We start from the raw sequence: 23,218 nt of genomic DNA on the forward strand, positions 1-23,218 counted from the left end.
TAGGTTGTTTATATTTTTATTATTATCACAAATGTTGAAATCACTCTTTTTTTCTGAAGAATTTAAAAGTAATTTATCTCTCTTGTGGAATAAAAGATTTATTTCCCCTTAAAAGAATTTCAGGCATGAACCCAAGAGAGAAGGCATTTTTTGTTTTAGTTGTTGTTTTTATTTTTATTTTTTATTTTTTGGGTAGAAGGAGCAAAGTGACAAGTTCAGGAAATAATGAGAGTGTTAGCATTTTGGTCAGGTTAAAGTGAGTTGGAGTGAGGTTTAGAAATCTCCTTTCTGCTCATCTCTCCTGTTTTTAAAACACTGTCCTGGAAATAGTTAATATTAGGAATGAGAAAAATGATATAGGTTTTCCTAGTAAGCTTTATTTCTTAATTATGAAATACTACTTAATAACTTACCATTGAATGTTTATCCTTATTCTCCTTCAAGGTAATTTTATTGAAGATTGAAGATACTTATAATAAAGATTGAAAGGATTTTATTGTCCTTTGAGGTCAATCTCGGGGGGTGAGATGTTATGAGACAGGACAATTAATTGACTTGATCAAGGTACCTGGTTATAAAAATAACACAGCCTGGTTTAGAACGTCTCTTCCTGACTCTCTTGTTTGGCATAGAGCCTAAGTGTATGCCTCCTTGGATGTATGAGCCCTGATGTTGGCATATTTATTTTATCTGCTTGCTTTCAGGGTTTCGTGCACCTGAAGTTGCCAGAGGAAATGTCATTTATAATCAACAAGCTGATGTTTATTCATTTGGTTTGCTACTCTATGACATTTTGACAACTGGAGGTAGAATAGTAGAGGGTTTGAAGTTTCCAAATGAGTTTGATGAATTAGCAATACAAGGAAAATTACCTGGTAAGCTCTGTTTCCTCTACAATGAAGATTATTTTTTCTTAATATCAGCAGCCTTATTTTTATGTAATTGTAATTGTATGCTTAATTCCTTAAACAGATGATCATTTTTTGTTTAAAGCATAAATATTCTTAAATCCTGTGGCGTATTAATAAAAATCACCTGAAAAAGGTAGCAATTTTAGGCTTTTTAAAAGAATTCTAAATTAATATTGGTGTATTTAGTATTATATTTAGAAACATACTCAGAAAAGGAAATTGCTGTTAGAACTCCACATTTGGTGATTTTTAATTTTCATAAATAATTACTATGTACTCATTATCCTGGAATGTTTTCATTTTCTTGGAGTGAAATAATTTACATGCAGGAATGGAAGACTGAATGATCTATAATAATAATTTTTAGTAAGAATTGGTAAATACGTATTTAATGTTATCAAAGCTCATTTGGAATGGTTGTCTCAGGCTTTCAAGAAATTAGAGGACTTTGTAATTCATTCCTTAGCCATTACTTTGGTTCTCACCCCAAAATACCCTTTTAAATTTGTTTAGCTCTTCTCATATTTTCTGCTTTCCCTTTCATTTAAAAAATACTTTTGAGTGTACACGACGTGCCATGTACAGGAAATAGAACTTTATCTTTTTTGAGTGTAACTTCAAGATTGTGGCAAAACACAACTTATTATTAATTGGATAAACCTTAGATATAATCTAGGTATTTCCTTTATCTTACTAGTTTTCTAGTGAAAATATTCAGGTCTCTGCTGGGTGCAGTGGCTCACGCCTGTAATCCTAGCACTTTGGGAGGCCCAGGCAAGGCGCATCACTTGAGGCCAGGAGCTGGAGACCAGCTGGGCCAACATGGTGAAACCCTGTCTCTACTAAAAATACAAAAATTAGCTGGGCGTGGTGGTACATGCCTGTAGTCCCAGGCATGAGAATAGCTTGAACCTGGGAGGTGGAGGTTGCAGTGAGCCAAGATCGCACCACTGCACTCCGCCCTAAGCAACAGTGAGACTCTATCTTAAAAAAAAAAAAAAAAAAAAAATCAGTTCTGCCTTCTGCATCAACCAGAAGAATAAGCAACATCTTATAAAAAACAAATGTGCACAAACCATCTGTGAGGACATAAGGATTAAATGCTTGCCTACTTTGAGTATTAAAATTAAAAGTAGAAGCTTAATTATTATATGAGTAAAAGTGTTTCCAAAGTCTATTTGAAATGCAGGTATAGAATGAAAATCTATTATTTTATTAAATTGTTATTTGGGTCTCTTTTGATTCCATAAAAGAACATCTTTTTCCACAGCTCTTAGTGGAGATCAATTTAACAAAATTAGCTTTAATTTTGTGATAAGTAAATTTACATAAATATAGGATTATGGAGATAATATTTTTCTTTGCAATGTCTGGACCTTTTATAAACATTGAGGGGAAATATAAGTGTTCTTACTTATTTAGTATGCTAGCATGATGTGTTTTAATGTTTTAGATCCAGTTAAAGAATATGGTTGTGCCCCATGGCCTATGGTTGAGAAATTAATTACAAAGTGTTTGAAAGAAAATCCTCAAGAAAGGCCTACTTCTGCCCAGGTATTCTTATAATAAAATTTTGTTAATATTTTGTACAGAACATCATGTGCATATATGCATATATATACAAAATCTTCAAATATATATATACTTAAACACATAAATAAACACACACAGACAGAATTAAAAATACTTATAAGGCAAACCTCCTATAATTTTCACCATCCCAGGCACAGAAAAAGGACATTGCCAAAACCCCACGTGCTCCCATATGCCTGTCTCCTCTCCTCTTCTTCGAAATGCCTGCCCATTATTTTGCCCACTTTTCTGTTGACTCTTTTGCCTACAAATCAAACGAGAAAAAAATTTTCATATATAACCTACTAATCCTTTGTTGGTTTTATATGTTGCAAATTTCTTTTTCGAGTTTGTGGCTTGATTTTTAAATTTGCTGTAGGGTGCCCACTAATGAACAGAATCTCTTAATTTTAATATATATAAATTTAACAATCCTTCTTTTTCCTTCTTTTTCTAGTTATTCCTGTTCGGTCCTGTTGTAGAGTCCATCTTTCTTTTAGAGCCACAAAAATATTTACCTATGATTTCTTCAAGCGTTTTAAAAGTTTGGTTTTGACAATTTTTTAATCCATTGGAATTGACATTTTTATCTGTATCTAACTCCTTTTTTTAATGTGGAAAACTAGTTTTTTCAGCTTGATTTACTAAATGGTTTCTCCCCTTTTGTCCCATTGATCTGATGTGTCCCTTTTGTAATTTATTAAAGATAATGCACATATCCACATGTACACTGTCTTCCACTGATCAACTCGCTTATTTTTCCTCCAGTACTAACCTGTCTTAATTCCTGTAGCTTTATAATGCTCTCTCCCTATTTACTTTTCTCATCCAGGAATATTTTAACCAGTCTTAGGCTTAGCTTTTCTACATAAAATTTAGATTCATGCTGTCAAATCTTATGAAAAACCATATTGTCCTTTGGATTGGTCTTAGATTAATATGGAAACAATCTGGAGAGGATATCCTTATGGTATTAAGTCTTTGGAACCCTTTTTTTTTTTTTTTTTGAGAGAGAGGGTCTCGCTCTGTTACCTAGGCTGGAGTGCAGTGGCAGGGTCACAGCTCAATGCAGCCTTGACTTCCTGGGCTCAAGCTATCCTGTCACCTCAGTCTCCATCAGCCAATTGTGTGCCACCAGGCCTGGTTAACTTTTCCTTTAATTTTTTTTTGTAGAGAATGAGTCTCACTATGTTGCCTAGGCTGGTCTTGAACCCCTGGCCTCAAGCAATCCTCCAGCCTAGGCCTCCCAAAGTGCCGGGATTATAGGCATGAGCCACTTGTACCTGGCCAAGTCTTCCTATTCTGGAATGGCATAAATTCTCTCTGTTTACTTAGGTCTTCTCAAGTGTCTTTCAATAAAGTTTTGTAATGCTACGTATAGGTCTTGCATATCTTTGGCTGGATTTTCTTGCTGCAAATTGCTTCAAATGCAATTCATGGCTTGAGATTTGTTTTTTAACTGCCTAGTTCATGTAAATCTGGTCTATGAATTGTACTGACAACAAGCTTGTGAATAGCAATTTTTCAGCAACCTTTTGCTCCCTCTCCCCCTTTCCCTGCACAGTCCCAAAGCAACTTTCCTTATATACCAGTGAAGGTGGAAATGTGGACAGGTTGATTTCTGCTTCTTGTTTATGCTGAATATGCAGTCCCTTAGGGTCCCAGCTTTATGGGTACAGTCCCTTTACTAAGACTGTCTTATCTTGGGAAGGCCGTAGACTCTAACTTCTTTCCCATGGGCCCCACAAAGCATCCAAGAGTATACATTTATTTTGTCTCACTTTGTCTTGGCAGACAAATGTCTTCAGGGCAAGTCTGGCTTTAGGGTCAACTGACCCCTCTGGTTTCTGTCTCTCACTGTGATTTTGGCCTGATAATGCCTTATGGTGTCAGATCTTCAATGTTTTTAATACATTGTTTTTAAAAAAAATCATTTAGCATTTTAAATTGTTTTTAGTTGGAAGATTTGCCCAAGTAACCTCGTCCACCATATTATCTGAAAGAGAACTCTTGTGATGTTTTATACTTACACACATTTTAATAAATGTGGGTTATCTTTATGTTGGGAGCTCTTGATTTTGTGTTATAATTAATTGGAAAAGTTTTAACTTTAAATTTTCTGATCAAAAATAGTCAAGTACAACTATGTTGACTTTATCAAACATTACATGCTTTCTTTTCTACATGGCTTACTTGTTTTTAAATTTAGGTTACCACCAATGTTAGTCACATGAACTTTTATATTTATGTCCACAGTAAACATTTTTCATAACTTGTTGTTTTACTATTTTCTTTTTTCATTTTCAAGTGTATTTCACTTATACTTAACAGAATATATAACAAGTATATATGTATATATGACAATATTAAAAAGCTTAGACATACTTATTTTATCTTTAAAATATAACATATACTAGGCAAGACAGGAAAACTCATCACTTTTATGGGATGAGGCACAGAGAGAGTAATGGGCTTTCTTGGTGTCTCCTGAGTGGTGGGTAAGTGGCCATGTCACACCTCTAATCCCAGTTTCCTGACTTATGGTTCTGTTTTCTTACAGTGCCTTCACACTGTCTCTCCAGATCATTAGTGTTTGAAGGACAAACATAAAAACATAATCTAGAGGTGACTTCTAAATTTTGTTACCAAAGACTGAAATTCCTGTTCCTTTCAACTACTAGAAGCTCAACTAAATTGTTGTCCCAAGGGTTTTTCTCTCACTTACGGTGGCTCTGCAGTGTAGAATTGCATGAAGAGTACCTCCTGACTCTGCTAAAATCCTGTTTAATTGACCCTTGAGATTTTCAAGTGAAAAAAAAAATACTACACATACCAAAAAGTATCAAGTACAGTTTAAAAATACAGATCTGCCTTTTCATGTAATTGTATCTGTAGTTTAGACACTAATCTTGATGAGCTAGTTGGGTTCCAGTTTAACAGTTTTTGGTCTTGCTTGACAGAGCTATAACATTTAAGTCTATGTTTGATTTTTCAAGGGAAATGAGTTAACTTGATAAGTACTGTTTTGTTATCTTTGAACTTTCTCAGGTCTTTGACATTTTGAATTCAGCTGAATTAGTCTGTCTGACGAGACACATTTTATTACCTAAAAATGTAATTGTTGACTGCATGGTTGCTACACATCACAACAGCAGGAATGCAAGCATTTGGCTGGGCTGTGGGCACACCAACAGAGGACAGCTCTCATTTCTTGACTTAAATACTGAAGGATACACTTCTGAGGTAAATCCAATGCTCTTTAAATCTTTTGTAATTTAAAGCATATACCAGTTAGAAAGTTACTTAGGGAAAATTTTTTAAATTTATTTTTTACAAAGTAAAAATTTACAAATTTTACTTTTACAAAGTAAAAACAAAAGTATAAATTTTTTACAAAGTAAAAAATAAATTAAATAAGAGCCAATGTAGGAATATTATTCAATTAGCCTTCTGTTAGAACAAGAGTATTCAGGGGGACGGAGCAAGATGGCTGAATAGGAACAGTTCCAGTCTCCAGCTCCCAGCGCGAGCGACACAGAAGACCAGTGATTTCTGCATTTTCAACTGAGGTACTGGGTTCATCTCACTAGGGAGTGCCGGACAATCGGTGCTGGTCAGCTGCTGCAGCCCGACCAGCGAGAGCTGAAGCAGGGCGAGGCATCGCCTCACCTGAGAAGCTCAAGGGGGAAGGGAATCCCTTTTCCTAGTCAGGGGAACTGAGACACACAACACCTGGAAAATCGGGTAACTCCCACCCCAATACTGCGCTTTACCAAGGGTCTTAGCAAACGGGCACACCAGGAGATTATATCCCACACCTGGCCGGGAGGGTCCCACGCCCACGGAGCCTCCCTCATTGCTAGCACAGCAGTCTGCAATCTAACGGCAAGGCAGCAGCGAGGCTGGGGGAGGGGCGCCCGCCATTGCTGAGGCTTAAGTAGGTAAACAAAGCTGCTGGGAAGCTCGAACTGGGTAGAGCTCACAGCAGCTCAAGGAGGCCTGCCTGTCTGTGTAGACTCCACCTCTGGGGACAGGGTACAGCTAAACAACAACAACAACAACAACAACAAAGCAGCAGAAACCTCTGCAGACACAAACGACTCTGTCTGACAGCTTTGAAGAGAGCAGTGGATCTCCCAACATGGAGGTTGAGATCTGAGAAGGGACAGACTTCCTGCTCAAGTGGGTCCCTGACCCCTGAGTAGCCTAACTGGGAGACATCCCCACTAGGGGAAGACTGACACCCCACACCTCACAGGGTGGAGTACACCCCTGAGAGGAAGCTTCCAAAGCAAGAATCAGACAGGTACACACACTGTTCAGCAATATTCTATCTTCTGCAGCCTCTGCTGCTGATACCCAGGCAAACAGGGTCTGGAGTGGACCTCAAGCAATCTCCAGCAGACCTACAGCTGAGGATCCTGACTGTTAGAAGGAAAACTAACAAACAGGAAGGACACCCACACCAAAACCCAATCAGTACGTCACCATCATCAAAGACCAGAGGCAGATAAAACCACAAAGATGGGGAAAAAGCAGGGCAGAAAAGCTGCAAATTCAAAAAATAAGAGCGCATCTCCCCCTGCAAAGGAACGCATCTCATCACCAGCAACAGATCAAAGCTGGATGGAGAATGACTTTGACGAGTTGAGAGGAGAAGGCTTCAGTCAATCAAACTTCTCAGAGCTAAAGGAAGAACTACGTACCCAGCGCAAAGAAACTAAAAATCTTGAAAAAAGAGTGGAAGAATTGATAACTAGAATGATTAATGCAGAGAAGGCCATAAACGAACTGACAGAGATGAAAACCATGACACAAGAAATACGTGACAAATGCACAAGCTTCAGTAACCAATTCAACCAACTGGAAGAAAGAGTATCAGCAACTGAGGATCAAATGAATGAAATGAAGTGAGAAGAGAAATCTAAAGAAAAAAGAAGAAAAAGAAATGAACAAAGCCTGCAAGAAGTATGGGATTATGTAAAAAGACCAAATCTACGTCTGATTGGGGTGCCTGAAAGTGAGGGGGAAAATGGAACCAAGTTGGAAAACACTCTTCAGGATATCATCCAGGAGAACTTCCCCAACCTAGTAGGGCAGGCCAACATTCAAATTCAGGAAATACAGAGAACGCCACAAAGATACTCCTCAAGAAGAGCGACTCCAAGACACATAATTGCCAGATTCACCAAAGTTGAAATGAAGGAAAAAATCTTAAGGGCAGCCAGAGAGAAAGGTTGGGTTAACCACAAAGGAAAGCCCATCAAACTAACAGTCTCTCGGCAGAAACTCTACAAGCCAGAAGAGAGTGGGGGCCAATATTCAACATTCTTAAAGAACAGAATTTTCAACCCAGAATTTCATATCCAGCCAAACTAAGTTTCAAAAGTGAAGGAGAAATAAAATCCTTTACAGACAAGCAAATGTTTAGAGATTTTGTCACCACCAGGCCTGCCTTACAAGAGACCCTGAAGGAAGCACTAAACATGGAAAGGAACAACCGGTACCAGCCATTGCAAAAACATTCCAAAGTGTAAAGACCATCAAGGCTAGGAACAAAATGCATCAACTAACGAGCAAAGTAACCAGTTAATATCATAATGGCAAGATCAAGTTCACATATAACAATATTAACCTTAAATGTAAATGGACTAAATGCTCCAATTAAAAGACACAGACTGGCAAATTGGATAAAGTATCAAGACCCATCAGTTTGCTGTATTCAGGAGACCCATCTCACATGCAGAGACATACATAGGCTCAAAATAAAGGGATGGAGGAAGATTTACCAAACAAATGGAGAACAAAAAAAAGCAGGGGTTGCAATACTAGTCTCTGATAAAACAGATTTTAAACCATCAAAGATCAAAAGAGACAAAGAAGGCCATTACATAATGGTAAAGGGATCAATTCAACAGGAAGAGCTAACTATCCTCAATATATATGCACCCAATACAGGAGCACCCAGATTCATAAAGCAAGTCCTTAGAGACTTACGAAGAGACTTAGACTCCCATAAAATAATAATGGGAGACTTCAACACCCCACTGTCAACATTAGACAGAACAACGAGACAGAAAGTTAACAAGGATATCCAGGAATTGAACTCATCTCTGCAGCAAGCAGACCCAATAGACATCTACAGAACTCTCCACCCCAAATCAACAGAATATACATTCTTCTCAGCACCACATCGCACTTATTCCAAAATTAACCACATAATTGGAAGTAAAGCACTCCTCAGCAAATGTACAAGAACAGAAATTATAACAAACTGTCTCTCAGACCACAGTGCAATCAAACTAGAACTCAGGACTAAGAAACTCACTCAAAACTGCTCAACTACATGGAAACTGAATAACCTGCTCCTGAATGACTACTGGGTACATAATGAAATGAAGGCAGAAATAAAGATGTTCTTTGAAACCAATGAGAACAAAGATACAACATACCAGAATCTCTGGGACACATTTAAAGCAGTGTATAGAGGGAAATTTATAGCACTAAATGCCCACAAGAGAAAGCTGGAAAGACCTAAAATTGACACTCTAACATCACAATTAAAAGAATTAGAGAAGCAAGAGCAACGACATTCAAAAGCTAGCAGAAGGCAAGAAATAACTAAGATCAGAGCAGAACTGAAGGAGATAGAGACACAAAAAACCCTCCAAAAAATCAATGAATCCAGGAGCTGGTTTTTTGAAAAGATCAACAAAATTGACAGACCGCTAGCAAGACTAATAAAGAAGAAAAGAGAGAAGAATCAAATAGACGCAATAAAAAATGATAAAGGGGATATCACCACTGACCCCACAGAAATACAAACTACCATCAGAGAACACTGTAAACACCTCTACGCAAATAAACTGGAAAATCTAGAAGAAATGGATAATTTCCTGGACACTTACACTCTCCTAAGACTAAACCAGGAAGAAGCTGAATCCCTGAATAGACCAATAGCAGACTCTGAAATTGAGGCAATAATTAATAGCCTACCAACCAAAAAAAGTCCAGGACCAGATGGATTCACAGCTGAATTCTACCAGAGGTACAAGGAGGAGCTGGTACCATTCCTTCTGAAACTATTCCAATCAATAGAAAAAGAGGGAATCCTCCCTAACTCATTTTATGAGGCCAACATCATCCTGATACCAAAGCCTGACAGAGACACAACAAAAAAAGAGAATTTTAGACCAATATCCTTGATGAACATTGATGCAAAAATCTTCAATAAAATACTGGCAAACCGGATCCAGCAGCACATCAAAAAGCTTATCCACCACGATCAAGTGGGCTTCACCCCTGGGATGCAAGGCTGGTTCAACATACGCAAATCAATAAACGTAATCCAGCATATAAACAGAACCAAAGACAAAAACCACATGATTATCTCAATAGATGCAGAAAAGGCTTTTGACAAAATTCAACAGCCCTTCATGCTAAAAACGCTCAATAAATTCGGTATTGATGGGACGTATCTCAAAATAATAAGAGCTATTTATCACAAACCCACAGCCAATATCATACTGAATGGGCAAAAACTGGAAAAATTCCCTTTGAAAACTGGCACAGGACAGGGATGGCCTCTCTCACCACTCCTATTCAACATAGTGTTGGAAGTTCTGGCTAGGGCAATCAGGCAAGAGAAAGAAATCAAGGGTATTCAGTTAGGAAAAGAAGAAGTCAAATTGTCTCTGTTTGCAGATGACATGATTGTATATTTAGAAAGCCCCATTGTCTGAGCCCAAAATCTCCTTAAGCTGATAAGAAACTTCAGCAAAGTCTCAGGATACAAAATTAATGTGCAAAAATCACAAGCATTCTTATACACCAGTAAAAGACAAACGGAGAGCCAAATCATCAACGAACTTCCATTCACAATTGCTTCAAAGAGAATGAAATACCTAGGAATCCAACTTACTAGGGATATAAAGGACCTCTTCAAGGAGAACTACAAACCACTGCTCAGTGAAATAAAACAGGACACAAACAAATGGAAGAACATACCATGCTCGTGGATAGGAAGAACCAATATCGTGAAAATGGCCATAGTGCCCAAGGTTATTTATAGATTCAATGCCATCCCATCAAGCTACCAATGAGTCTCTTCACAGAATTGGAAAAAACTGCTTTAAAGTTCATATGGAACCAAAAAAGAGCCCGCATTGCCAAGACAATCCCAAGTTAAAAGAACAAAGCTGGAGGCATCATGCTACCTGACTTCAAACTATACTAAAAGGCTACAGTAACCAAAACAGCATGGTACTGGTACCAAAACAGAGATATAGACCAATGGAACAGAACAGAGCCCTCAGAAATAATACCACACATCTACAGCCATCTGATCTTTGACAAACCTGAGAGAAACAAGAAATGGGGAAAGGATTCCCTATTTAATAAATGGTGCTGGGAAAATTGGCTAGCCATAAGTAGAAAGCTGAAACTGGATCCTTTCCTTACTCCTTATACGAAAATTAATTCAAGATGGATTAGAGACTTAAATATTAGACCTAATACCATAAAAACCCTAGAAGAAAACCTAGGTAATACCATTCAGGACATAGGCATGGGCAAGGACTTCATGTCTAAAACACCAAAAGCAACGGCAACAAAAGCCAAAATTGACAAATGGGATCTAATTAAACTAAAGAGCTTCTGCACAGCAAAAGAAACTACCATCAGAGTGAACAGGCAACCTACAGAATGGGAGAAAATTTTTGCAATCTACTCATCTGACAAAGGGCTAATATCCAGAACCTACAAAGAACTCAAACAAATTTACAAGAAGAAAACAAACAACCCCATCAAAAAGTGGGCAAAGGATATGAACAGACATTTTTCAAAAGAAGACATTCATACAGCCAACAGACACATGAAAAAATGCTCGTCATCACTGGCCATCAGAGAAATGCAAATCAAAACCACAATGAGATACCATCTTACACCGGTTAGAATGGCAATCATTAAAAAGTCAGGAAACAACAGATGCTGGAGAGGATGTGGAGAAATAGGAACACTTTTACACTGTTGGTGGGATTGTAAACTAGTTCAACCATTATGGAAAACAGCATGGCGATTCCTCAAGGATCTAGAACTAGAAGTACCATATGACCCAGCCATCCCATTACTGGGTATATACCTAAAGGATTATAAATCATGCTGCTATAAAGACACATGCACACATATGTTTATTGCGGCACTATTCACAATAGCAAAGACTTGGAATCAACCCAAATGTCCATCAGTGACAGACTGGATTAAGAAAATGTGGCACATATACACCATGGAATACTATGCAGTCATAAAAAAGGATGAGTTTGTGTCCTTTGTAGGGACATGGATGCAGCTGGAAACCATCATTCTCAGCAAACTATGGCAAGAACAGAAAACCAAACACCGCATGTTCTCACTCATAGGTGGGAACTGAACAATGAGATCATTTGGACTTTGGAAGGGGAACATCACACACCGGGGCCTATCAATGTTGAGGGGAGAATAGGGAGGGATTGCACTGGGAGTTATACCTGATGTAAATGATGAGTTGATGGGTGCTGACGAGTTGATGGGTGCAGCACACCAACATGGCACAAGTATACATATGTAACAAACCTGCACGTTATGCACATGTACCCTAGAACTTAAAATATAATAATAATTAAAAAAAAAGAACAAGAGTATTCAAGAGCTAGTGTGTTTTGCTTTAGGATAACAGTATATGTCTTAGTTCAGCGTCCCCAGAAACACCCTGAGATGTTGCACAAGTGATTTAAAGAAAGAGAATCTTAGAGGGAAGTAAAGGAAGCCAGAAAGGGCAGAGGAAGAAGCTCAGCAGAAATGTGGTTTCTCAGGAGGTCTAGCCTCAGTCTCTGCCCACAAGGAGCTCTGGAGTATGAACAGTAGCACAGAATTTTCCCACCGCCAGGCAAGGGGGCCAGTCTTGTATTCTCACATACTGGTCACTCATTGGCTGCAATCTGCTGGGAGGTGGGGGTAGTGTAACTTACAAGGCATTTCTGGGAAAGCTGCCTCTTGTCATCTGAGGGCATTCTGGGGTAAAGAGCACAGCTCTGAACTATAGTAGCCAACACTCATGGTAGCCAGGGGTGGCATACCTGATGGATAAAGGAGATCCGGGCATGGCTCTACAAGTGGATCAATACATTGTATTGGCAAATATAAGATAAATTTCTAGACTTAAAAGACAACCTAATATTTTGACTGCTGCCTGGAAATAAATATTGTGCCTCGACATTAGTTCTGAAGTTAAATAATATTCTTACATGGTTTGAAGGAATGAGAATTCACACTGAACAATAATTTTTAATTTTACTTTCAGATGTTATCTTGATAGACAAAACTTGTTTGCCAATTAACTCAATTGTTATTGAAAATTAAATAAAATTGGCATTGTTTTTAAAAGTAAATGCAAGAAAGCAAAAAGAGTTAAGTATGTTGATAACAGAATCCTTTATTTTGTACAAGTTCTAGTTGCTTAAGCTTAAATCAAAGCCTTGTAAGAATATTTTCTTTTCTTAACAGGAGGTTGCTGATAGTAGAATATTGTGCTTAGCCTTGGTGCATCTTCCTGTTCAAAAAGAAAGCTGGATTGTGTCCGGGACACAGTCTGGTACTCTCCTGGTCATCAATACCGAAGATGGGAAAAAGAGACATACCCTAGAAAAGATGACTGATTCCATCACTTGTTTGTATTGCAATTCCTTTTCCAAGCAAAGGTATGGTAGTGAATTTGATCATTGGGGGAAATTACAGACCTTTTAAATGACTTAATTGTGTGCAGAATTGTTATTGCATCAGTAAAGATTGTTCATTTTTAACCCATTTGCATTGGTTTGCATATATTAAAGGGAATTGTGGAAGGTCACAGAGGTATTTGTTATTTTTCTGAATACAGACCTAGCTGAGACAGTTATAAAATAAGTCAACCATTTCTTCAGGCCTACCAGCCCTGCTCCTGGTATTACCTCAACTGTGGCTCTCTCTCTTTACTTCTCCTCAGATCAATGCATCTTTGTAGGGCCTTTTCAAGGATAAATTCTCATTCATTCATTCTTTGAATATGTGTGTGTGTGTGTGTGTGTGTGTGTGTGTGTGTGTATAAAAGCCCATTGTGTGCCAGGCTTAAACATACCAACTATCTATGAAATTAAGAAAAAAATTAAATAAATGAATTAATAAATTCTGAATTGGTGAAAATGACTTAGCTTTTATCAGTTGCAGGGTTCTTGTCCCAAAGAAATATATCTACATAGCAAAATTTCAGGTGTGAGTTGTAGGTTGGTGTCTGTAATGGGGCAGGATGATTTCCAGGAGGCATTAAGATTATATACCCCATATATTTCTCTGGTTTAAGTTAGTATTGGAAAAAAAGTATTAGAAAAATGTGAAGCCTGTTTTTGGAACCTGAAATATCAGCTCCACTGGCAGTTTCGGAGTTGAAATTATTTGAATATGGTCAAAGAAAAATTTCAATGGATGGGATTGGGCCAGGAAGACTTTATTCAAGCCTATCACAACAGGGGAGAGAGATCTGATTGAACTAAACTCCACTGAAACAAAAGGTGGGAGAGTTTTAAGTGCAGGGGTGAGCTAATGGAAAAGTACCTGAGGATGTGTTGTGGGGAAGTGGGAGCAGTTGTCAATGTGATTAGGCCATCTGTGCTTGCTAATTGTCCCTTCTTGAAGGTAGGCTCCTATTCTCCCACAGACACTAGAGAATAGTCGTCCTTCCTCCCTCCCTCCCCCCCTCCCTCCCTCCCCCCCCCCCCCCCCCCCCCCCCCCCCTCCCCTTTCCTCCCTTCCCTCCTCCTCCCCTCTTCTTCCCTTCTCCCCTTCTTCCTCCTCCCCCCTTCTCCCCCNCTTCCTTCCTTCCTTCTTTCCTTCCTTCCTTCCTTCCTTCCTTCTTTCCTTCCTTCCTTCTTTCCTTCCTTACTTTTTTTTTGAATGAGTTTTGCTCTTGTTGCCCAAGTTGTAGTGCAATGGCAGGATCTCGGCTCACTGCAACTTCCACCTCCTGAGTTCAAGCGATTCTGTAGCCTCAGCCTCCCGAGTAGCTGGGATTACAGGCATACAACACCAAACCCAGCAAATTTTTTGTATTTTTAGTAGAAATGGGGTTTCACCGTGTCAGCCAGACTGGTCTCGAACTCCTGACCTCAGGGGATCTGCCCACCTCGGCCTCCCAAAGTGCTGGGATTACAGGTGTGAGCCACCGCACCAGGCCTCTTTCTTGATAATTACATTTCAAAGGAATGGCTCCCAAGTCCTTGGAAAAGACATTCCTGGGGTATAAAACTGGAAAGAGTCTGGGAAAAGGGGCAGAGAAAGAATTTATAATTGCAAGTCTTCTAAAGTAAATACTCTAAGAAAAGGGAGGTTAGGAGTTTATAGTTGAGAAGTCTATCTAAAGTTTAATAAAGCAGAGGAGAACATTAAGGCCATTTTAGTCAATGTACATGTTCTTTTTGTAACAATTTCAACATTTTTCCTTTTAGCAAACAAAAAAATTTTCTTTTGGTTGGAACCGCTGATGGCAATTTAGCAATTTTTGAAGATAAAACTGTTAAGGTAAATGTTGAATGCATTCTACATCTAAATTTATTTTAAGTCTTTTGTTTTATATATATCTCACTGCCCTCTTATGGGATTATAAACTCCCTGAGAGCAAGAATCATAAATTATGCTTATATTTGTATTGCTTCATAAAGTCTTGCACACAGTAGATCCTCTGAAAATACTTGCTGATTGACTGTATATTTTATATGAATGAACTAAGAATAAGATGATAAATGACATCTGATTGATAATGTTAGGAATGGAAATAATTCAATTTGTACAGATTTGTATCTGAGGCAGATAAGATAATTCCTTATAAATATATTGTGGGAAAAAAAACCAAAAAGATACTTAAGTTTTAAATATGACTTGCCATTAACTTTTTCTTAAGCATTGAAGAAATCATTTAATTTTGTGTTCTTCAGATTCTTATTTAGTCATTAAAGCATTTATTCCTCTATCCATCTATTCATCTTTGGTTCCATCTATTCACTCTACTTCCTACCCGTTCATTCTCCTATTACCAAAAAGCTTATTATCTGAGGAGAGACATGGAAGTAGAGTATAATAACCCTTAGGTTATTTCTTATGTAATTTTTACATGGGGAAAAAGAATAGATTGAATGTAACAATAATATTTTGAATATGACTTAAATTTTTTAATATATAGTATTTGTACATATTTATGGGGTACATGTGATATGCTGTTACATGCATAGAATGTCTAATGATCAACTCAGGGTGTTTAGAATATCCATCAACATGAGCATTTATTTCTATGTGTTGAGAACATTTCAAGTCTTCTCTTCTAGTTATTTTGAAATGTTTTTAACTGTAGTCACTTTATTGTACTATTGAACATTAGAACTTATTCCTCCTATCTAACTCTGTGTTTGTACCCATTAACCAGCCTCTCTTCATCCTCCCCTTCTCCCACACACCCATATCCTTCCAAGCCTCTGATAACTATCATTCTACTCTCTACCTCCATGAGATCAACTTTTTTAGCTCCCACATATGAGTGAGTACATGTGATATTTGTCTTTCTGTGCTTGGCTTATTTCACTTAACATAATGACCTCCAGTTCCATCCATGTTGCTAGTAGTATATGACATGATTTCTTTCCTTTTTATGGTCAAATGGTATTCCATTATGTAAACACACACATTTTCTTTATGCATTCATTCATTCATGGGCACTTAGGTTGATTCCATTTTTTAGCTATTGTGAATAGTGCTGCAATAAACATGGGTATATAGGAATCTCTTTGATATACTGGTTCCCTTTCCTTTAGATTAGTATCAGTAGTGACATTGTTGGATTGTATGGTAGTTCTATTTGTAGTTTTTTGGAGAAATCACCGTTCTGTTTTCCGTAGTGGCTATAGTAATTTACATACCCACCAACAGCATATGGGCATTCCGTTTTTTCCACATCCTTGCCAGCATGTTATTTTTTGTCTTTTTTACAATAGTCATTCTAACCGGGTGAAGAAGATCTCAGTGTGCTTTTCATTTGCATTTTTACTGATGATTAGTTAATGTTGAGCATTTTTTTTCATATATCCATTGGCCATTACTATGTCTTCTTTTGGAAATGTTTATTAGATCCTTTGCAAACTTTTTGTTTTGTTTTAAGACAGGGTCTCGCTCTCTCACCCAGGCTGGAGCACAGTGGCATGATCATAGCTCACTGCAGCCTTGACCTTCTGCACTCAAGTGATCCTCTAACATCAGCTTCACGAGTAGCTGGCACTACAGGCATGTGCCACCATACCTGGCTATTTATTTTTATTTTTTGTGGAGATGGGACCCCACTATGTTGTCCAGACTGATCTCAAACTCCTGGGCTCAAGCAATCCTCCTGCCTCATCTTCTCAAAGTGCTGGGATTACAGGCATGAGCCACCGCACCCCGCCCTTTGTCTACTTTTCAATGGGGTTCTTTTTTTTTTTTTTTTTTTTTCTGTTGAGTTGCTTTTTCGAGTTTCTTGTGTATTCTGGATGAATAGTTTGCAAATATTTCCTCCCATTCAACAGATCGTCTCTATATTGTTGATAGTTTCTTTTGCTGTGCAGAAGCTTTTTAGTTTATTATTGTCCCATTTGTCTATTTTTGTTTTTGTTGCCTGTGCTTTTGGGATCTTAACCATAAACTCTTTGTCTAGATCAACGTTCTGAAATGTTTCCCCTGTTTCCTTCTAACAGTTTCATAGCTTCTGGTCTTACATTTAAGTCTTTAATCCATCTTGAGTTGATTTTTGTAAATGGTGAGAGAGTGGGGTCTAGTTTCATCCTTCTGCAGACTGATATCCAGCTTTTCCAGCACAATTTTTTGAAGGTAGTTTTCTTTCTCTCATGTATGCTTTTGGTGCCTTTGTTGAAAATCAGTTGACTCTAAATATGTGGGTTTATTTCTGGGTCCTCTACATTGGTCTATGTATCTGTGTTTTTGCCAACACTGTGCTGTTTTGGTTACTCTAGCCTTGTAATATATTTTCAAGTCAGGTAGTGTGATGCCTCCAGCTTTGTTCTTTTTGCTCAGGATTGTTTTGGCTATTTTGGCTCTTTTTTGGTTTTATAATTTTTTTTCTATTTCTGTGAGAAATATCTTTGGAGCTTTCATGGGAATTTCATTGAGTCTGTAGATTGCTTTGGGTAGTATGGTCATTTTAACAATATTAATTCTTCCAGTCTGTGAGCATGAATATCTTTCCATGTGTTTGTGTCCTCTTCAATTTCTTTCATGTTTTTCAGGTTTCCTTAAAGAGATTGTTCATCATCTTGGTTAAATTTATTCCTAGGTGTTTTATTAATTTTTTGTAGCTACTTTAAATGGGATTGCTTTCTTGATTTTTCAGCTACTTTGTTCTTGTGTAGATATGCTACTAATTTCTGTATGTTGGTTTTGAATCCTTTATTGTCCTTATTTATCAGAACTAAGAGGTTTTTTTTGATGGAACCTTTAGGTTTTTGAGTTTTAATTTTAATATCTCTAATCATTTAAGATGGAAAGTCGTTTTTTGAAAGCACAGATTTTTAGTGTTTTATTCTGTGGATACTCAATTTGCTGAGTGTGTTTTCTTTTTTTTGACAAAGCTTGAAGGAGCTGTTCCTTTGAAGATACTAAATATAGGAAATGTCAGTACTCCATTGATGTGTTTGAGTGAATCCACAAATTCAACAGAAAGAAATGTAATGTGGGGAGGATGTGGCACAAAAATTTTCTCCTTTTCTAATGATTTCACTATTCAGAAACTCATTGAGACAAGAACAAGCCAACTGTAAGTTTTTTTTATTTGTACAAGTAATTTGTCATTATCTTTATGTTTATTCCTTATAATCATTAATAATACTGTTGATAATTCATAAGGAAGATCTTTTAAATTGCATAATTTATTTCTATCATAAAATTAAACATTCATTATAAAAAATTTTAAAAGTTTCAAAAAGCAGAAGGGTATTTTTAAAAAGTCACTCAGCCTAATACATAGTAATATATAGCCTAATATATAGCCTAAACATACTTTTAGGGATAAAATATGTAAACCCATTGTAATCTTAGTAGTATTTATCAATCTAAATTTTTAAACAATTTTTATTATCTGTGTTTCAAATTAGACATGAAATTGGAAGACAATCAACTCTGTATTTTACCAAATTCATAGACTTTACGTATGCAATTTGGGTAATTTCCATTAAGTATTGATTGTAGGAAAGATAGACAGCAAGTATTCTTGCTTGTCTCAAGTTGTTTCTAGATTTGATAATTATACAGATGTCTACTAACAACCAAGTTAGTGATACCAGTTTCAAACAAGAGTAAAATAAAATATTAATATAAACCTCTTTCAAGTTTGTTTTTTTCAGTTGTATTTTAATCAAATCTTTGCCATTGGTCCTTATTTATCACATTCCTCAGTGATAAGCAGTGTAGGATTGTGGATAAGAGCATAAACCATAGTTCACCTATTGCTTTGCCATCTATTGGTTTTGTGAACTTGGGCAATAACCTTTCACATCTTCAGTCATCTCTTACCTGAGGATTGTAATATTCTCTATCTCAAAGGGATATTTGGAGGAGTAAATAAGAACATTAATATATGGAACTTAATTAACATAATGACCAGCACCTGGTAAGCTGTCAATAAACATTAGCTATTGTTATTATTATTATTATTAGCTTTGAGTCACAAATCCCTACCTTAGAGAATATCCTAGTTTCCCAATATCCATCTAATTGCCCAAGATTGGCACTTGGGAGTAATCTTTGACTCCTTTGTTTTTGCTCCCTTTATCCACTTGACCCTCCTAATTGTCATTCAAATCTTTGTACTTCTCACTGTTCTCAGTGCTGCTACCATAGGCTGGACTGCCATCCATCATCTGTGGCCACATTAACAAGAGCATCCAGTTCTCATCCTCTGATTACACTCTCTTCCACCTATTTTCAGCATTGCAGACAGAGGGATCTTTCTAAAATGTACATCAATCTGATGCAATTCTCCTGCTTAAAACCCTTCGGTGGCATCCCATTGTCCTTTATATGAAGTCCAAATTCCTTAAGATAGCCTACTGAGCCCTTCATAATTCAGTGCTTGCTTAGCTGTCTAGATTCATATTTTGCAACCTTCTTGTCATCTGTGCTTTACCCAAACTGAAATTGACTCAGATCTCTAAGATAACCTGTTACCTTTCACCCCCAGCCTTTGAATGTAGTATTCTCTTTACCTGGATAACTATTATGCACCCTGCCTATTTCAGTCCAAATGCCACTTGCTCCGAGTGGCAGGTTAGGTAACTTTGTGCTTCCATTGCATCTATTGTTTTCCATCACAATAGCTATTTTATTTTTATAATTGTATTTTTTAAAGTAGTTTCTTAATACCACTAAATCTACTGGTTTTCAACATTGGCTGTGCAGTTAGAAACCACTAGGTAGCTGAAAATAATGATACCTGGGCCCTACCTCAGACTAATTAAATCAGATCAGTTAAGCCTGGGATGGGGATCAGACTTGTTTTTTTTTTTCAGGTTCTCAAGTGATTTTAAAGTATATTCGAGGTTAAGATATACTGTAGACTGCAATGTATTGTAAGTTCCCATGAATGAGGATTTTTATTTCTGTGTGTACATATTTGTTTACTAGTGTGTGGTTAACATTTAGATCAACTCATTTTCATTCTGTAACACCCACTTTTTAAAAAATGAATGTAAAAATGTATTTTATTATTTTTATCTTTCAAATTTTATTTTAGACTCCAAGGGTACATGTGCAGGTTTGTTAACAAAGGTATAGTGAGTGATGCTGAGGTTTGGAATACAACTCAACTCACAACCCAGCAAGTGAGCATAGTACTCGATAGGTAGTTTTTCATCCTTTTTCCCCTTCCTGTAATTTCCACTTTTAACCTAATTATACAAGCCTGAAAACCTTTAAAAAGAAAGGGCCTCCAGTTTATTTTTTTATTTCATAAGACATTTTATGGGCTCATGGATATCAATTAACTCCTTAAAGTTCCATATAAGATTTGGAGCACAGATGCTTTACTAGAGAGCATCCATAAAGATCAAGCTCTCAAAGATGTTCATCTCCCAAAAGAGATTGGGACTTAGTTGCATAAACACTTAGAGAGAAATATTTGCTCTCTTCTGAACAAGTATCTCCTGTGGCCTTGATCTCTACCCCACGAAACAGACATCACATCACGAATCAGAGGTTGCCTCATTATCAGTACCCTCATCATCATCAATACACACCGACTGAGAGGCATATTGAGTAATGAAAGATGACTGCCTTTGAAGCCAGAAGACTGCACAACTTTTGGAGTTCTAGGTCTGCAACATGTTTTTAGTCCTAGGTCAGCAAGCATGACGTCAGTAGTCATGGAACCCTGAGCAAATTATTTAGCATTTGTACGTTTCTTTTCTTTTTTTTTTTTTTTTTGAGACGGAGTCTCGCTCTGTCGCCCAGGCTGGAGTGCAGTGGCCGGATCTCAGCTCACTGCAAGCTCCGCCTCCTGGGTTCCCGCCATTCTCCTGCCTCAGCCTCCCGAGTAGCTGGGACTACAGGCGCCCACAACCGCACCCGGCTAATTTTTTGTATTTTTAATAGAGACGAGGTTTCACCATGGTCTCGATCTCCTGACCTTGTGATCCGCCCGCCTCGGCCTCCCAAAGTGCTGGGATTACAGGCGTGAGCCACCGCGCCCGGCGTACGTTTCTTTCTACAATTAAAAACATTGAGATTTGTCATATTTTATGTTTTTTTAATTAAGGATCAAACAAGATAACACACAAAAGTATTTTATAAAATATGAAAATTCCCTGCAAAACTTTATCCTAATTGGAACTATTTTCTATTAAATACAGCAAACATCCAGGAAGGCGTTACCTAAAACGTGGTGGCTCTCTGACAACACATCATATTTTTATCTCCTTTTCCAGAATAGAAAGAAAAGGGGGAGAAAAAAAAATCTTCCTGCTCTAGGATGTACTAATGATTGTTGAATCATTATGGTATTTTCATGTTATCTATCTGATTTAAATGCAATTTTGACTATTTTTACTTATTCCTGGTTGTTCATTCATACTGGAGTGCCGTCTATCCCCCACTTCACACACTGCTTGGTATATCAGAGGTGCTTATCTGTGCAACTCTTTACTGGACGAGGGTTATGTAGAAAATACATCATCCTCATCCTTATGAAATTACACTCATAATCTAGTGTGAGGGATGCCCTAATAAAGACAACTTTATATTTAATAAGGTCTATAATATGACAGTGACACCAGTGGGGAAAAGGGACTGGTTAGTCTATTTTGATAGGTCAGGGAAGAAATCCAGAGGAGCTGACATTTAAGTTAATCCTCAAAGGCCAAGTAGGAGTTTGCCGTGTTGATGTGGCCCATGGTAGCCAATCTGTTTGTGAAATATGTACAATGTCAGATGCCTTAGGTTGAAAGGGAAATATTTTAAGGTGTTTGTAATTTTTCTTTATGTTTAAAAGGGGAAAATGGCAAATATTTTACTTTCTGTTTATGTTTGAATGATGTGGATTTTTGTTTCCTATAATTTGACTGGCTCAACTGCAAAGATATACCTTGCTTTAAAATTTGAAGACACTGCAACTAAATTTTTTTTCAACATTTTATATTTTATAACTCTAGATATAAAAGGCTAATGCTTAGTTTTCTGAGCATTCATGAAACAAAGTTTTGCAATGACATTCAAAAGTTACAGATATTATAATATTTCCTTCAGAAATTTAGATATAGTATAAAATTCTACAAAGAGCCACATAGAATTGAAACTAAAAGTAAGACCAAAGTAAACATTGGACATAATCTTTATTTTATTATCAAGAGAAATTAGTATAAAGTAACCAAAAGTATGTAAAATACCAAAGCATGTTATATATTCAATTCAGAATTGTTAGTGAAGAATATGAAATAATTGCAATAGTCTAGCTTGTTTAGTTTTCAAAATAGTGTTTTTACATGCATTAAGAACTAAGGTTGTATTACGCGTAGAAATTTTAAGAAGAAAACAAATAGTGATGACTTTCTATTTTTTTTTCTCTGTAGGTTTTCTTATGCAGCTTTCAGTGATTCCAACATCGTAACAGTGGTGGTAGACACTGCTCTCTATATTGCTAAGAAAAATAGCCCTGTTGTGGAAGTGTGGGATAAGAAAACTGAAAAACTCTGCGAACTAATAGACTGTGTGCACTTTTTAAGGTTAATTCATTGGCTTTTAAGTTTATTTCCAAAAGAATTATCTTTGCACTTCATGTGTCGCAGAGGAAGGATTTGTCTTCCTTTCTGCCTCTGAATAGAGAATTTTTAAAAAATGCAGAAAAAAATTTGTAATGCTTCTCGGCACCAGCTCTTCAAATCAGGAACATTTTGTCTTGGGAAAATAAAAAAATAGGAGCATAATATGCATAGTTTTTTCACGGTATTATAAAGAATGCTCTCGAATGAAAATAGTATATTATTGAAAATGAGCATACTGGAGTCTCTGCTAGCTTTGATGTAGTTGTGTCACAGTGTCAAATATACTATTTATAATTAAATTATGGGCCCCAGGATTATCTGCTCAAAGAAAAAGAGTCACAAAATAATAGACGAATATGGGGAGAAACACAATGGACTCAGCAA

The 23,218-nt window shown here is 37.0% G+C and overlaps 1 protein-coding gene across 2 annotated transcripts in view; it reads left to right on the top strand.

Annotated features, from left to right (window-relative positions):
• Nucleotides 1–23,218, top strand: part of LRRK2 (leucine rich repeat kinase 2) — a 146,244-nt gene that overhangs the window by 117,776 nt on the left and 5,250 nt on the right. For both annotated transcript variants that reach the window (XM_025402005.1, XM_025402006.1), the window contains exons 42-48: nt 705–875; nt 2,365–2,465; nt 5,532–5,726; nt 13,023–13,216; nt 14,996–15,068; nt 18,155–18,339; nt 22,643–22,795. In XM_025402005.1, coding sequence (XP_025257790.1) covers nt 705–875; nt 2,365–2,465; nt 5,532–5,726; nt 13,023–13,216; nt 14,996–15,068; nt 18,155–18,339; nt 22,643–22,795 — 1,072 coding nt within the window. The remainder of the gene's footprint in view (nt 1–704; nt 876–2,364; nt 2,466–5,531; nt 5,727–13,022; nt 13,217–14,995; nt 15,069–18,154; nt 18,340–22,642; nt 22,796–23,218) is intronic.

This window comes from Theropithecus gelada, chromosome 11, assembly GCF_003255815.1.
Source record: "Theropithecus gelada isolate Dixy chromosome 11, Tgel_1.0, whole genome shotgun sequence".
Classification (NCBI taxonomy): Eukaryota; Metazoa; Chordata; class Mammalia; order Primates; family Cercopithecidae; genus Theropithecus; species Theropithecus gelada.